The sequence below is a fragment of the Rhinolophus sinicus genome, chromosome 5 (assembly GCF_057876585.1).
Source record: "Rhinolophus sinicus isolate RSI-liver-muscle chromosome 5, RSI-T2T, whole genome shotgun sequence".
In the NCBI taxonomy this organism is placed as follows: Eukaryota; Metazoa; Chordata; class Mammalia; order Chiroptera; family Rhinolophidae; genus Rhinolophus; species Rhinolophus sinicus.
This window is the reverse complement of record NC_142505.1, coordinates 44487619-44503801: the sequence shown is the minus strand read 5'-3', so window position 1 is coordinate 44503801 and position 16183 is coordinate 44487619. Positions and strand designations below refer to the sequence as shown.

At 47.3% G+C, this 16183-nt stretch overlaps 1 protein-coding gene across 5 annotated transcripts in view; it reads right to left on the bottom strand.

Moving 5' to 3' along the window:
• SSUH2 (ssu-2 homolog) overlaps nt 1-11721 on the bottom strand; it is a 28376-nt gene extending 16655 nt beyond the window's left edge. For 3 of the 5 annotated variants that reach the window (XM_088798442.1, XM_088798443.1, XM_088798444.1), the window contains exons 1-4: nt 11607-11721; nt 1450-1548; nt 1033-1114; nt 663-774 (exon numbers count right to left, since the gene is read on the bottom strand). In XM_088798442.1, coding sequence (XP_088654568.1) covers nt 663-774; nt 1033-1114; nt 1450-1548; nt 11607-11615 — 302 coding nt within the window. In that variant the 5' untranslated portion in view covers nt 11616-11721. The remainder of the gene's footprint in view (nt 1-662; nt 775-1032; nt 1115-1449; nt 1549-11606) is intronic. The other 2 variants (XM_019748239.3, XM_019748240.3) reach the window with 1 other exon arrangement.
• Between the last annotated feature and the right edge of the window lie 4462 nt (nt 11722-16183).

Below are 16183 nucleotides of genomic sequence, written 5' to 3'. Positions count from 1 at the left end.
TAGGCTAGATGAGGTTCCTGCCCTTGGGAAATTTGACCTCAGCCAGAGGAACTGCAAGCAACTTCATCCAACAGCAGCACCCACAGCCACTCACAGAGAGCCTGCGGCGTTAGAGAGAGGGGGGGTAGGAAGGCAGACAACCGACTTCTTCCTCAGCCTTCTCTCTGGCCAGCTTGCCCTCCTCCTGGAAATCTCTTTCCTGAGGCCCAGCTGCCATGTCCCCTCCTTAGAGAACCTCTCCCTGCCACAACACCTCCAGTAAGCAGGAGCCCTGTTCTCCTTCCCCCAAGCCCTCGTCTCATCTTCATACATTTCTTCACAGCAGCCCGCTCCAAACGGTTAGCTCATTTCATTCACACTAGTGTCTCCAGCAGCCCACCCCGCCCAGAGGGTCCTGTGTGCCTGCAGGAAGCGTGTGGACTAGAAAGAAGCCGGCCTGCACTGGGCACGGAAAGTGGGAGGCCAGAGAGGAGAAGGGGAGTGCTCCAGGCTCCCCCTTCTGTCTGCACGAAGCTGGCAGCAAAGCTGGAACTCCGCCCCAGCTCTCTCAAAACAAGGCCAGTGTGGGCCTTTCCAAGGAGCAATAAGTTTTTTCCATAAAGGGCCAGAGAATAAAAAGTTTAGGCTTTGCGGGCCGTCTCATCTCTGTCTCAGTCACTCACCTCTGCTGTCGTAGTGGGAAAGCAGCCACAGGCAGCAGGTAAACAGAAGACAGCAGCTGTGTTCCGATGGAATTCGATTTACAAAAACAGGCAGTGGGCCGTAGTTGGCAACCTGCAATCCCCACTATGGTTTTCAACTCTGGCTTGGGAGCCAAATAGCCTGAAAAGCTGCGTAAAATAGAGATTCCCAGGCTCTATCCCTGGAGAATCTGACCTAGGGGTCTACCGCCTGATGTGCTGTCAGGGTTGAGATCGTGGCCCCTGAGAGCCCTCAGGAGGGTGCTATCAGGGGCAGTGGTGACAATGAGACTCACCACACGTGATTTGTGGGATGGCTCTCTGATGGTCACCGAGCACACCTGCAGCTCACCTTTGTTCCAGGAATGAGGACCAGCACCTGGGTTCCTCGGGTCTCCCCGGGGCCTCCAAAGGTGTGAAGAATATCTGCCGTCCTGGAAAAGAGGGAAGGAGTCGGGCTAGCTCAAAGGGACAGATACTTGTGGGGTGAAAGAAGGAAAGACTAGCTGAACGTGAGAAAGAACAGATGAAGAAACTGGTTCTCAGACCAACATCATTCCGGTCTCTAATGGACATGGTCATGGAATGTTCGTGGACACACGGCTGATGCCATGTCCTCCCATTCCCTCCCTCAAAGCTGATAAGAGGCTTCCTAGGGCCCCCAGAGGAAAGGGGAGCTAGCTCGGTGCTGGCCCGTTCCAGAGATTGTCCCCTCAAACAGCAGAAGCCCCAAGAAGAGGCCACAGCACCCAAGACCCCACAGACTTACCACCACCTTGAAAAAGGCAGTCATAGCTGGGCAGCCTCTCCAGGAGTTCAGCTGGGGGTGCCAGAGGACTCTCGGCCTCGAAGCTGAGGTCCACCACACCTGCAGAGAGACATACCTAGTCCTCAGCCTCGGGGACGGAAGGGGTCTTGATGGCAACTTCACAGGAAGCTAACAAATGAGGGCAGGTGCATTATAAAAGCCTCACAGTTTAAGCCCCTCTCACTCTGGCACCGTCTGGACAAAAAACACGTCTGCAGGGCAAGCAGAAATGGGGTGGGGGTGTGAGAGTAGCAGCAGTAATAATAATGATGGGAAAAACATTAAGAATGGCAGCTCCAGTTTGATGGCCACCTACTCTGTGCCAGTCACCATGACAGCTGCTTTGTAAACATTGTCATATTCCACGACTCTAGAAGATAGATGCTGAATTATAGGTGGTCACACTTCTTCAATGCTCCTCTCTCTCATTGAAAGATGATTTAAACAAGTGCTGGTGAGGCTGTGGAGAAAAGGGAACCCCGTGCACTGCTGGTGGGATTGCAGATTGGTGCAGCCACTGTGGAAATCAGTATGGAGGTATCTCAAAAAACTGGAAATGGAACTACCTTATGACCCAGCAATTCCACTCCTATCTATCCAAAGAAATCCAAAACACTAATTCGAAAAACTATACGCACCCCCATGTTTATTGCAGCACTATACACAATAGCCAAGACTTGGAAACAACTGAAATGCCCATCGGCAGATGACTGGATTAAGAAACTGTGGTACATTTATACAATGGAGTATTACTCGGCCATAAAGAAGAATGAAATCTTACCATTTGCAACGATATGGATGGAACTAGAGAACATTATGTTAAGTGAAATAAGTGAGACAGAGAAAGACAAATATCGTATGATCTCACTCATATGTGGAATCTAAAGAACTGAATAAATGAGCAAAGTAAACAGAAACAGTCTCAGAGATATAGAGGAAAAACGGATGGTTGCTAGCTGGGAGGGGGATGGGGATGAGGGAAAAGGAGAAGGGATTAGACAGCATAAATTGGTAACTGTAATAATGCCATGGGGAAACGAAAGACAGTTTGGGGAATATAATCAATAATGTGAAGTTTTTGTAGGGTATCCAATACACACTTGTCTCATTAGGGAGACCACTTCAGAGATGATGTAGATGCCTGATCACTGCACTGTACACCTGAAGCTGAAGCTGAATAATAATGAATGTCAACTATAATTTAATGTATATAGTCATGGGATATGGAATACAGCATAGGGAATAGAGTCAATGGAATTGTAATAGATATATATGATGCCAGAGGGGCAATAGATTGGGGGAGGGATTATCACTTTGTGAGGGGTGAAATGTCTAACTAGTATATTGTTTTGCACACCTGAAACTCATAATAAAAAAGAGAGAAAAAAAGATGGGTTTATATCTCCTCCCTTGAACCTGGGCAGGTTTGAGACTACCTCAACCAAGGAACACAATGGAAGCAATGAAGAGACTGCAGTGTCTACTTCTGGCCTCTAGGATCGCTCCCTCTTGAGTCCTGAGTTGCCATGTAAGAAAGCAGGCTGACGAGACCACATGGAGATGCCCTAAGACTACATGGAGAGGGCCCAGTGGAGCCCAGCTTTCCTGCTGCCCTCCACCCCCACCCAAGCCACCAGGCATAGGAATGAACCCATCTTGGACCCTCCGGGCCAGACCAGCTGCTTGCTGAGACTGCTGAGGGACCCATTATGGACCGCATGGTTGTATCCCCCCAAATTCATATGTTGACACCCTAACCCCCAATGGAATGGTATTATGAGGGAGGCCTTTGGGAGGTGATTAGGGCTAGATGGGATTATGAGGGCTTCTGCCCCATGATCGGATCAGTGTCCTTAGAAAAAGAGGCTACAGTGCCCTCTCTCTCTCTCTGCCACGTGAGCACACAAGAGAAGGCAGCTGCCTACAAACCAGAAGTGGGTCCTCAGCAGACACTAGATCTGCCAGCACCTTGATCTTGGATTTCCCAGCCTCCAAAACTGTGAGGAATAAATGTGTGCTGTTTAAGCCACCCCGTCTACGGTGCCTTTTCACAGCAACCCAAATGAAGACAGACCCTAATGGATTGCACGTGGAACAGAAAAAGCACCCAGCTAAGCACTGCCCAAATTCCTGATCCCCCAAAAAAATGAAAACATGGCTCAGCTGTCGTTTTCAAGACACTGTCATATGGGGCTGTTTGTTATGCTTCCTGTAATGGGCAGCCTTTGCTCTGGGACTCCCCACAGACCTGGGTAAGACTTTTTCTCAGCCACACCATGGTCTGAGGCTCCTTCTGCTCACGCTCCTTCCTGCCCTGCTCTCAGAAGTCTGACCTGCACTGCGGTCTGGAGACCGTCCCTGCTTACATTTGCTCCCTCTTCCCTTTTCCCTTCACAGGTGTCTTCAAGGGACCTCTGGCACATCTAATGCCATCTTGGTGTCTGCTTCCTGGATGACTCAAACTGACAGATTAATACTACCCCATTCTACCAGTGAGAAGACTGGTACTCAGAAAGGTGGTGACTTGCCGAAGGTCACATAACCCGTGAGTGATGGGGCTAGACTGGTCCATCAGTCTCCAAACGCTGTGTTCTTTCCAAGCACTTTTCATGAGGCAACCCCTATGGAAGAATCACTCACTATAAAGCTGCTTTTAAAACCTTTTCTTGATCTGTCAGGCTGTGACACAAATATGCATGGCCCTGAGACTCCAAGCAGGAAAGCATAATGTAAGAACTAGCCCCCGGAAACGCAGGACAACTCAAGAATCACCTCCCCACACCTGTTGCTTCACCTCACCCCCACTCCTGGAGGTTTGAAATGCAGGCCTTCTAACTCCACCTGACAGGAGGCATCTGAGGCTCAGAGAGGTTACTCCAGTAGTCGTATGGTGCACAGCAATGCAGTTAGAGCAGGATAGAGTGTCCTTGTTCCAGTTCCAGCCCACTGGCCCACCCTTCAAACCTGGTCCCTGAAGCCGCCATGCTGAGGGACAAGAATCCCCCAGCTGTCTTTCTAGCTGCCAATTTAATCACAGGAAGTTGGCTTTAAAGGGTAAAGTGATAAATGGTCAGTGGAAGGTGGTTTTCTCTGCATTAAATCAGTGAAGCACACTCAGGTCAAACTTCCAGTTGCTCTACTACATCCCCCAGATCCCTCTTTTATTTTTATTTCTTTTTTTCTCTTTCTTTCTTTCTTTCTTTCTTTCTTTCTTTCTTTCTTTCTTTCTTTCTTTCTTTCTTTCGCTCGCTCTTTTTCTTCTTTTTTTGGACAGCATTTTAAAGCCTATAGCTCTTGACCTCCACAAAAATAAAAATAACATGTCCTGTCCTTTCAAGTTTAATAAAAACAGAGGTCAGAAGAGTAACCAGATCTTTTTCTAAATTGGAGCAGCTTGGTTTGTCTGGAAGTGAAAATGGCATAAGGTGAAAAAGTCTGAAATCCTGAAACTTGTGGCCAAAAACAGTGGAGGGTAAGGGGACAAACCCGTTCCACCACCCCCCGCAAATTAGAAATGTCTTTGTCCTCTGACAATAAGAAACACATATGCATCTCAAAGCTTCTTTCTCCTTGCAGGAAACTTACAAAGAAAGCTGAAATAGAAGAATGTTTGCAGATGTAGACAGAGTACCTGTCTTAGCAGGAAAATTCATCCTTGTAAGCAAATGATTCTGCCCAGAAACAGGTGAGAGAGCCAGAATAGACACAGGTGTGATGCAAAGTGACATCGTCCCAAAGCTTCAAACTGAGGCCTGTCCATGGGGACCGATGTCCCCAATATGATCACCTGGGATTCATACCTTGGTTCCCAATATTGTTTTGTTTCTAATGAGTTTATTACCATTCTCAGCTATTTTAGCCACCAGTGACCCAGGGACCAGCAAACATTTTATATAAATAGTCAGGTAGTAAATAGTGTAGACTTGGTGGACCAAGTGATCTGTCTCAATTACTCAACTCGGCTTTGTGGCTTCAAAGCAGCCACAGACAATACACAATTGAATAAGTGTGGCTTTTTCCAATAAAATTTTGCAAAAACAGGCCGTTAGATTTGTCCCTTGAGCTATTTTTCGTCCACCCCCACCTAGACACTCACCTGTGTGGATGGGTTTGAGGGAGGTCAGAAAGGTGGCAGCTGCAGTTTGAACCTTTCTGGGACCAGGGCTTTTGCACATTCATTGCAGTTCCTGTGAGCCCAGTAATCAGAATTAAAGATGAAGGTCAGTGTTAGACTGTAGGCAGGGTGACTAGACTCGGAAGCCTGAGGCTCAGTGCTCAGGAACCTGGGTTCTCATCCACTGGAGCTGAGCCATGTGATACATGACACTGTGCCAGCCACACATCTTTGCAGAACTCAACTCCTTCAGTTGTGAAACAGAGTGGGTGATATTAGTGCCCATGTAATGAGACAATGTGCACAGAGCTCTTAGCCCCAAGCCTGGCATTTAATAAATGTTCGGCCAATGCCATGGACCTTATAGGGAAGGTCTTCCTTTCTCTTTGTGCTCCTTTAAGCCAGGAGACAAGAGTGAAAATGTCAAGCATGGAAAGAAGGGCAAGGCCATCAGAACCCTCTCCCCAGGGACGGCTCCCACCCACCTAGAAGCCTTGGGTCAGCGAGGGCATCAACACTGTCCTCCACAAGAAGACAAGGAAATTCCATATGCCTGCTATGTCCTGCTGGATACCAAACAAAGGGGCAGGAAGAGGGGAAGAATGAGAGGTGGGAAATGTAGAGCCCCATCCATCAAACAGGAGCCACCCTGACCTCCCAGGGCAGTCGCCATTCGTCAGAGCTAAATTAATCTCACCATTATGTTATGGACAAAAATAAAGGGCTCCAGGCTGACCTCCAGGCGGATGCGTCATTTCCTATGCAACAGGAACGCAGATGTCACGGGGGCATTGTGTGATGCCCAGCGTGAGGCACCCCGAAAGGGGCCCCCAAGAGCGTCACTGTTTCCATGGCGTTGGGGCTGAGTTTCAGGGTGGTTGTCCAGCTGGCCACCTCACCCTAACACATGCATTGTGTCCTGTGGCTCACAAAGGGATGGATCTCTTTTGCACTTCATGACAACCATGGTTTTCCCGTTTCGCAGAAGAACAGTTGAGGCTGGAGGTCTGATTGGAGGCAAGGAGCTCAGACATTCACGGCAGAGACGGAAATAATACTTAGAACTCAGGTCCTAACTCCAAGCCCAGTGACCTTTTCGCTTAGCTGAATACCCTATTGCTCCATGCAAATGGCATCAGCTGGCTGCTGAGAAAGCTTTACAAAGTGGTACCAAGGTAGTGTTTCTGCTCACCAGCCACCAGCTATTTTTCATTAGTACAGAAAGGAATTTTTCTCCTAGAGAAAAGCATAATTAATGGATAACCTCTTAACTTTCTCTTTTAAAATGCCATTCCTTTTATTTCAGAGGATAAACAGAGCCCACATCTTCGGCCCCTGATTCCAGATTAATCATCTGAAAAGCACTGAAATCATGCCATTTCTCGGCTCAAGTGCCTCCCCACTGCCATTTTTTTTTTAAATCTTATCTCCTTCCACAGGTATAATAGCCCCTTTTAGACAGGAAACCCCACCCCCTGCCTTCTTGCATATAGTTGGTGCACATAAATGCCTTGGGGTTTGAATTATATTTAAGATAGTACAAGAAAGATTCAGATGGTCGAAGTCAGAGAGACAGAAAGTAGAATCGTGTTTTCCAGGGGCTGCGGGGAGGGAGAACGGGGAATTGGTGTTTAATGGGGACAGAGTTTCAGTTTGGGAAGATGGAAAGGTTCTGGAGGTGAGTGGTGATGGCTGCACAACAATGTGAATGTACTTAATGCCACTGAAGAGTCCATTAAAAACAGTTAAGATGACAAATGTTACGTGATGTGCATTTCACCACCATTTAAAATAAAAGGGAAAGAGAAGGAGATTCAGGTGATTATAAGATAAAGAAAAGGAAGACGTCCTGTTTTGCCAAGAAGGACAAACAAATAATCGCCTACACTGTGCAAAGGCCGTCCTAGCAAGACTAGAAAGCCTGGCAAGGTCATCCCGTCTCAAACACTGCATTGGCTCATTACTACCCACAGCTAATGCCAAAGCTCCTGAACTTGGCAGATAAGGCCCTACATCACCTGTGGGACAGGGAGCAGACGAGAGTCTGCTCACGTGATGGGACAATAGCCTTCCTGTGTGGTCAGGGAGGGGTGAGAGCGGGGAAGACAGCTAACTGGGGAGTGAAGTGGTGAGAATAAAGAACAGAGCAGAAACGGGGAGACAGAGAGAGATCAACCTGCTTAAGGTTTGAAAGAGAAGTGTGGAAGCTGTGAGGTATGGGCCACTGAGAAAATATTTGGGGGAGCAATGTAATGCCCACCACGGGAGTGAGACCGACATTGAGAGAAATGGGGAGAAGACCTGGAAGAAGTTTTCCCCCTCTGGTGTGCCAAGAGAGAATGTAGCAAATAGTACCACATATCGTCAATTAGCCGGGATGTGGAGCTCACGCTTTGTAGAAAGTGCCATCGTGCCAAGACAGGGCCACATGGGGGCTGGGCTTTCTGCCAGGCGCCTCTCCTTTCCAGAGGCGACTGGTTATTTCATGACTGAGGTTTGTACTTATCCTCACACACACACCGTGGCATTTCTCCCAGCCCTGGCTCTAGCTGTTCTTGCCCACGGACCCCCTATCGCCCAGTTCAGCCTGACTCAGCCCAAACCTCACCTTCTGCAAAGTCAGCCTGCGTGTGGTTCCCCACTTCTGTGCCCTCAGTACTCCATTCCACTCTCTAGCACTGCTTTTGACGAATGGCTTTATAGGAAGAATGATTATGTGTAAAGTACCAGTGTGGGGTCTGCCTCCCCCACTAGATTTTGAACACCTTGAAGGCAGGTGGATGTTTTATTCAACCTTGTTCCCCCAGCCCTGAGCACAGCACAGCTAGCCTGCTGCGTAATCTCAGGGGAAACTCACTTCACTTTTTAGAGCTTGATATCCTTTTCCTAAATTAGGGCTCGGGGAGTATGTCACTGAGAGGAATGAATGGTACCATGGAAAAGAGAGAGTTCTGGAAGCAAATTCAGGAGCGTTCTTGGGAACTTCTCTAAGCTGTGACAACATTGCACTAAAGCTTTTATTTCTTACTCCCCAAAAAGTCCATTGGGACTTTCCAGGCCCACACTCCCCTTCTAGAAATATGGTGCTGCAGGAAAGACTGGAGGGGGCCCATGAGGCCAGGGCCAACCTGTCGGGGAAGGCCTGCATTCCCGGTGGCTGTGCCTCCATCCTGAGGGATGTGTCAAAATGCTGAGGCCCTATGGTCAGACACCAAGGCTCTTGGCAGCTGGGCCCCTGCCGGGAAGTTCAGCATCCTTTCCCACTGAATTACAGTGACAGCTTCAGAACCACTCTCAGATCTCCAACTCAGAGCTGGGGTGGGGGACAGTTTAATGGATAAGCCTCTGGGGAGCAGAGCTGGTTCAGATGCCAAGGGGAGAGTCCCATCTCTTCAGCACTGAATCACTGATGGTGACAATTTGGTGGCCTCGTATCACTGCCCCCACCTGCCTAGGGACCGGTGCCCAGGAGCAGGGAGGTGCCGCCTAGGTCCTATGGTCCTGGAGCACAGCAGCCTCCTCCTAAAATTCCCAGGGGTGCTAGTTACATCCCATCTTACTTGAAGAGGCTCTTGCTCACCATTTCTGGGAGGGGTCTCAGTCTGTAACAAAAGAAGTTATATTACAAAAGCTATGGTGTTTGGAATAAGGAAGGGGAATTTTCCTCTTCAGCTCTGTGCTAGAACATCTCCCTCTAAGAGAAGAGTGACTAAAAACACATTACAGCTGGGACCATTGAAGAACAGGGCCTGGTCAAGCTAGAGAAGAGACTCTGAGGGGTTCTTATTTTAAACAGGGAACAGACACGTTCTGAGTAGCCTTGGGGGTAGAATCAAAACTGAAAAGTGGAAGCTTCAGAGAAAGAGGTATCAGCTGAATGTAGGAAAGAACTTTTGACAGTGTCAGCTGTGGAAGGAGGACCAGCCCACTACAGAAGGCATTTGAGCCAGGACTCACCGACCCTGCCTCCAGTCGGTGATGCTGCCAGAAGCATCCCAGCACTTGGCAGTGGTGGTGGTAAACGGCCTTGAAGGTGACTTCCCTGTGGAGGTCACGTCCCACAATGTCCCTATCCATTCCAGCTTTGGTGCCAAAGTGTTTTCATTGGAGGAAGATATTCTCTCTCTGAAGCTGTCCACATTATCGACTCAAAAACTGTGGGACGACACAGTGACTGGGAAGGGTAACTCACTGGGAAAAGTGGGTAGCCATCTCTCACCTAAGAAGGGATGCTAAAGGTATACATACAAGTCCCATAGCAATTCGTCTGAAACCTGGAGAAAATTTTACGTAGTTCCGGAGTTCATCAACTTAGTTTCAGAAAACTTTTCTGGAGGATCCCATACCTTGCAGTAGACCCTAAGTGTTGACCTGAGGTTTGATTGTATTAGAAATCATTATGTAGGGTGAGCTTACGACAGAATTGGGGTTTTTAGAATATTAATGGAACTAGAGTTCACCACACTCTCACCTTGCTTACTGAAAGGATGATGCCAAAACAGAAACATCACAGGTAATAATATTTTCTATTAATAGAGTTTAATTTTTAAATTCTGGGAACAAAATCTGGCAATTTTTTCTAGAGTCAACATTTATTCCACGCCTACTCCGGACCGAGTGATGCTTTAGGCACTTTACATCCAATTAATCCTTTACTAATTCTGCAAGGTGACAGGAGAGATTAAGTGACTTCACATCACCCAGCAATTAGGAGGCACAGCTTGGATTTGAATTGAGATCTGACCTAGCCAGTTTCTACTAAGAGAAATTCCAAACATAAACTGAAAGACTTCTAATGAGCAGTGTTTTGAAGAGGAAATATTGCATTTGAATGTTAGTAGAAGCTTATTAAAATAAGACTATGGATACATAACTTCCAATCTATCAGATAAAGTCCTTCTCAAACACATGCTAAAATTTCTCCGTGCAGTTTCCTACTTCAATATGAAAAAGGATTCCAACAGAATTTAAATTGAGCTCTAAGATTAGCAGGGATCTATTTTATATCCCACTTCAGCTCTGAAGCTTAAAGCTTTGAGATAACAACATTAAAGACAATAAAGAGTGTTGAACCCTCAAAGGACCTTCAAAGTCGCCAAGTTCAGTAACTGTGAAAATGTACTAGTGTCGCGGGCCTCCTGGGATTCAAAGGAAATCTGTGGTGCCACACCTCAAAAAAAAAAAGCATATTCATACAACATTTTACCCACACCTTCTTCATGGTCCTCAAATTAAGAAGTCCTGTCCCAATCTCCTTTCATAGATGGGGAAAATGGGGCTCAGAGAGGTTAAGTGACTTATCCAAGATCATACAGCCAATTCATAGCAGAGCCAGGACTGGAACCCTAGCCTCCCAATTCCCAATCTGATGCTCTATCACATTGCCCATTCCAAATTCAGGATCAAAAATATCCTTTTTTAAAGCATAGCACACTTTTTCCTAAAATACCATTTCCTTCTTCATCTCATCGTATAATCCTTAGAGTCCATTGTATTCCTGTCCCAGTAATGATAGGATGGGGTCACCCGGGCTGTTTCAGGAGCCGTAATGAACAAGCGCGTTCTTTGCTAGACGGAGACCAGGAGGAAAGACCTTTCATGACATTTCTTTAAAACTAACCTCCTCTAAGAACAGAACCCAACTGTGATTAAAATAAGAATCCTGACAACCACACTTTGACTCTGGGGTTGGAGGGGGAGAGGCTGTCAACTAGAGAAAGGAAGGCTAAAGAATATGTGGCTTAGACTGTGTTACCATGGTTAGGGAGAAAAGTTCTCCTCTTGGGGTTTTACCATCCTCCTCTGCTGCCCAGAGGCACATAATGGAAACAGCCTGCAGGCTGTAAATGGGCTTTGCACGGAAAGGACAGAAGGAAGGAAGGAAGCAAGGCTGCTCCCAGCAGCACACATGCAGAACCTGAGACAGCGCTGAGGGCAGAGGGAAGGCTTCAGCTCTGTGCCGGCTACACAGGTGGCTGCCCCACACCCTCCCTGCGGTACTTACTGTCCTCATCACTCAGATCCCTGTCCATGGTCCAGAGGTCCAGCCAAGGAGGTTTCTGCCTTTCCAGTGAGCTCAAGCTGCTGAAATCTCAAGGACCACCCTCGGCACCTCCCTGAACAGCAGCCCATTGTTACCCGATTTGAATTCAACAAAGGGAAACATGGGGGGGGGGGGGGGAGAACACTTTTCCCATCAGAGCCACTGCTCTGGACCTGATCTAAGGGGTTCTTGGAACTCCTACTCACCAGACTTTCCACTTGGCAGGCTCTTGCTGGAGAAGAAACGAGGCCACACAACACATCATAAGCAGAGCCGCTAAAAACCCCGGCTACGTGGGCCACGGCTGTCACCACACCAGCCTAGCCCCCTGCGAAACCTCCACGGGTTTTTCCAGGTCTCTTTCCAAGCCTTTTGCATCGAGGCTCGGTACTTCTTCAACCCCAGCCCTTGGAATATCAACCCTCTCCTCTGGAGGAGTCTGAACAATGAACCCCTGAACCCGAGTCACCTGGTGGTAGAAGCTTGTGCACTGGCAGCCCCCTAACTGTCGCCTTGGTGATGACCCCTCACATCTGGCCAGGGCAGCCTTGTGCCACAGGACAAAGCAACTACCCGGTGCCCTGGCTCGCCCAGCCCAGCAAGGCCTGTGGGGGGCGCCATGACAGTCCTACATGAACACCAGTGATTGCGTCCCCTGGGGAAGCACTGACTGACTGGGCACGGCCACACCACACAGACGGCTCCAAGGTGTGCTACAAAGTGCCTTCAGTCCCTCTCTACTGCTTCCCCCTCATCATTCTCTGCCCACTCCCAACAGAATGCTGGTGACAACCATGAAAACAGCAGCAATAGCTGACAAATACTTCTTAAATACAGTCAGACAACTCAACACCCACAAATAGGTTTTTATGGTTGGTAGGAGCACTGAATTTCTTAAACTTGAGAGTTGCTGTTGTTTTTTCTTCAAGGAAGAGAGTTATGTAAGTTTTATTACTGTAAATACATGAGAAAGACCAAGATCCTGAGGAATGAATATATAGTCGTTTGATAATTTTATACGTACATTAAGCAATGATATTAAACCCTTGTAAAATTGTCTCCATGGAAACAGGATGTGTGTGCTTGGCTGTGTATATAGTTTACCCGAAACATAATATACTCACATGTGTGTGTCTATATCTGTGTCTATATGTCTGTGTGTGTGTATATTTGAGCCTAAACATGATGATAAATGATGATAGATGATAGATAGATAGATAGATAGATGATTGATAAATAAATAGATCAACTACTTGTGTTTTAACAACAACAATATACCACTATTACATCTTGAGAACTTTTTAAGCAGCAGTATATACTTACCTAAAACCCTCCTCAGCATTTGAAAGAAAAAAATCATAAGAAAGTATTTAAATGGCAAAGAGAAGGAACAGGATATTCAATAGAGTTGAATATGAAAGGGACCAGAAATCTTGAGGTTACAAAAATACAGACCATCATGAGTTGTTAGGAACTAAGGAATGTAGATCAAAAGGAGTGACAGTCCCTTGCTACACACTAGTTAGATGACATAGTAGTGGATTAGTACATATGTCTTAAGATACATAGAAGATGAACAAGCCAACTACTAGACCTTTCTAATCTTGCTTAGGCATCAAGGCAAGAATGGGCCTACGTGCTTGAGTGACTCAGCAAACAACGTACCCATCACTTCACAGGATTCATGGTATCAGCAGAAATTAGCATCACCCATTCTAGGACCCAGGCCAATATGAAGTTAATACTGGTTTCCACCTCCCACTAGTATCAAAGGAGTTTGGGCTGGGGAAAGGGAGGCCCCAACTGTGTGTCAGGCACTTTACCTCCATTCTGTATCACAGCTGTTGATGGCAAAAAGTGGGCTTCTTACAGCTCTTCTTCCTGAACTGGTCCTCAGTGGTCTGTGGATACGATCCATCGTTGGCACTCTTCATGTCCTGCTTATGGTAAATATGCACAAAACACATTTGTTGAATGAAGGCAGCTGTCCAGGAGGTGACTATAGGCATTTATTGCTGTCTGAGAATCTTATTTGTTCTTGGAAAGAAAGTCTATATAACCTCATACCTTGGTCTCTGAGCCTTGAGGGTATGTCATGGCTGTGGGAAACGTGTTAGGGTGGTGTATGGCTTTAGAAGGGAGTCTAGAAATCACATTGTATGGCTGCAGTTTAATATGATGTGAGGGAAACGCCTTGAAGGAGAACTCAACAAATGCCTTCAAGCGTTAAAGGGCTGTCATGGGGAGGAGGCAGCAGAACTGAATCTCAGGAGACCTATCCAATGAGCACGCATGCTCAGAGCTGGTCCAGAATGGGGGAGGTGGGTGGGAGCAGACAAAAGAGAAGATCTGTCTAATGAACAGAGAACTTCCATCCATTGGGTTTGGCTTCTCTGAAGAATATTAAAGCAGAAGCTTAATGATTAAAAAACCATGCGCAGTGGTGGAATGCAACAATTTATGCCCTCAGATTCAGTGCAAACTGGGTTCAGAGTCCAAAAGTGGATGCTGCAGCACTACCGTCACTTTTTGGAACAGTCCTGAAAAACCGGAGAAGGGAAATCCTCCTACTGGGCAGAACTTTGAACAGTGCACCTGGCTGTGCATTTTGCCTGGAATAAGAAAGGGTCACGGGTAAGAGTCTACACCAATTCATGAGCTGTGAAAAAATGGTTTCCTTGGATGGTCAGGAACACCACTAGTAAATTGGTAACAGTGAGGTCTGGGGAAGAGATATATGATAGATTTCTCTGACTAGGCAAAGAATGTGAAGATATTTGTACCCCATGTTAATGCTCACCAAAGGGTGACTTGAGCAGAGAACTCAAATAACCAGGTTGATGGCATGACCCATTCTGTGGCTACCAGTCAGGCTCTTTCTCCAGCCACTTCTGCCATGCCCAGGGGGTCAAAGCATCAGGAATGGAGGTTACACAAGGGCTCATAGCCTGGGTTTCCACTTACCCAGGCTGGTCTGGCCACTGCTGAGTGCCCAGTCTGCCAAAGACCAACACTGAGTCCCTCCATGGCCCCACTCCCTGAGGTGATCGGCCAGCTACCTGATGGCGGGTTGATTACCTTGAACCACTTGGACCGTGGAAGGGCAGCACTTTGTTCTTCTGAAACAGACACTCTGGATATAGATTTGCCCGCCCTGCACATAATACTTCTATCAAAACTACCACCTCTGGACTCCAAAATGGAGCAGATGCTGCCTCCTCTGAGACCAAAGAAATGATCATGTTGCAGAGAACAGGTTCTTGGTTACACTGCCAAACAAGCTGAGCAAGCGGTGAATTTATTAAAAGAAAGAAGACAGGACAGTGCAGTCCCAGAGGGGTGGGAGTGGGCAGGCTGGGGAGAACTGGGGCTTGGGAATTTATTGTTTTTGTAATGAGGGCACAGGATATTCAAGACTTTGGGGTGGTGTAAAAGGTGTTCCCAGATGGGTCTTTGCTGACCACTCCTTCCTCTCAGGAGGGATTTTTTTGTCCTTATTTGGCCCTTGTTGGAACAGTCATGGCAACACAAAGGGTGCAGATTTTTCTTGGCTGCCATGCTAATAATATTATAATCCATTATAATAACTAAAGTTCACCTTGAGGGGCAAGACGGTGTCCTGGATCTGCTCTTGGCCACTGGAATCCAGTTCTGGTCAGTCTGGTAGCTACACCTTTTCTTAAGGATGACCTCATTCCTCATTCTTTTCCTCCCCCGTCTCTTCCCGCAACCCTGTTCTTTCTGCCTATGGTAACAATCAGATCAGGCTGGTTCAGAGACAGAGGTTTCTAGCAAGTAGATCTGTTGTCTAAGTAGCCAGAAAGTTCATCACATGTTCATTCAACAGTTCAGGCAGTGCTTATTATGTACCCAGCCTCAGGTAAACCAGGTAACTCCTGCCCTTAAGGAACTCCCCGTGGCAGGTGGGAAATTCATAATCAAGTACTTAAATGCAGAGGACCAAAGGCTGCGATGGAGGGGCAGACAAAATGGTCTGGAATATGGAGGATCAAGGATTATGTGGGATCCACAGATTGGGGTGGTTGTAGCAGAAAATATACAGCTTACAAGGCACCAGTTAACACTGAACTGTGAAACCAGTATCAGGTGAACTTTCTGGTTAAACATCAGACCTACTTGCCAGGAATCTCTGCCCCTCAGCCAGTCTGCTCCGATGACTTCTTTGTCTCAGAAGAGGCAGCTTCTGCTCAGCTCTTGCACAAGCTCCCAACAAGCATCAGCCCCTACTTGCCTCCTCCCTGTGACTAAACCTCCATCCCCTGGCAGCCATCGCTGGTTTTTCTCCCACCAAATGGTGGCCTCCCAAGATGATCACTGTGTCTGTCCCAGGCTTCCTAATGAATTCACTTGCGCTGGCCCTGGGCCTGGTTTCTTAGTCAGTCAACAGGAGTCACCAGGGGGTCTGCCATATACAAATTCCCAGGCTCTGTCCCCAGATAGCCTGATTAAGAATGTCTGAGGTGGAGCGCTGGATTGTGTGTCCTTTTTACAAGACTCCCAGGTGATTCCAATTCAGT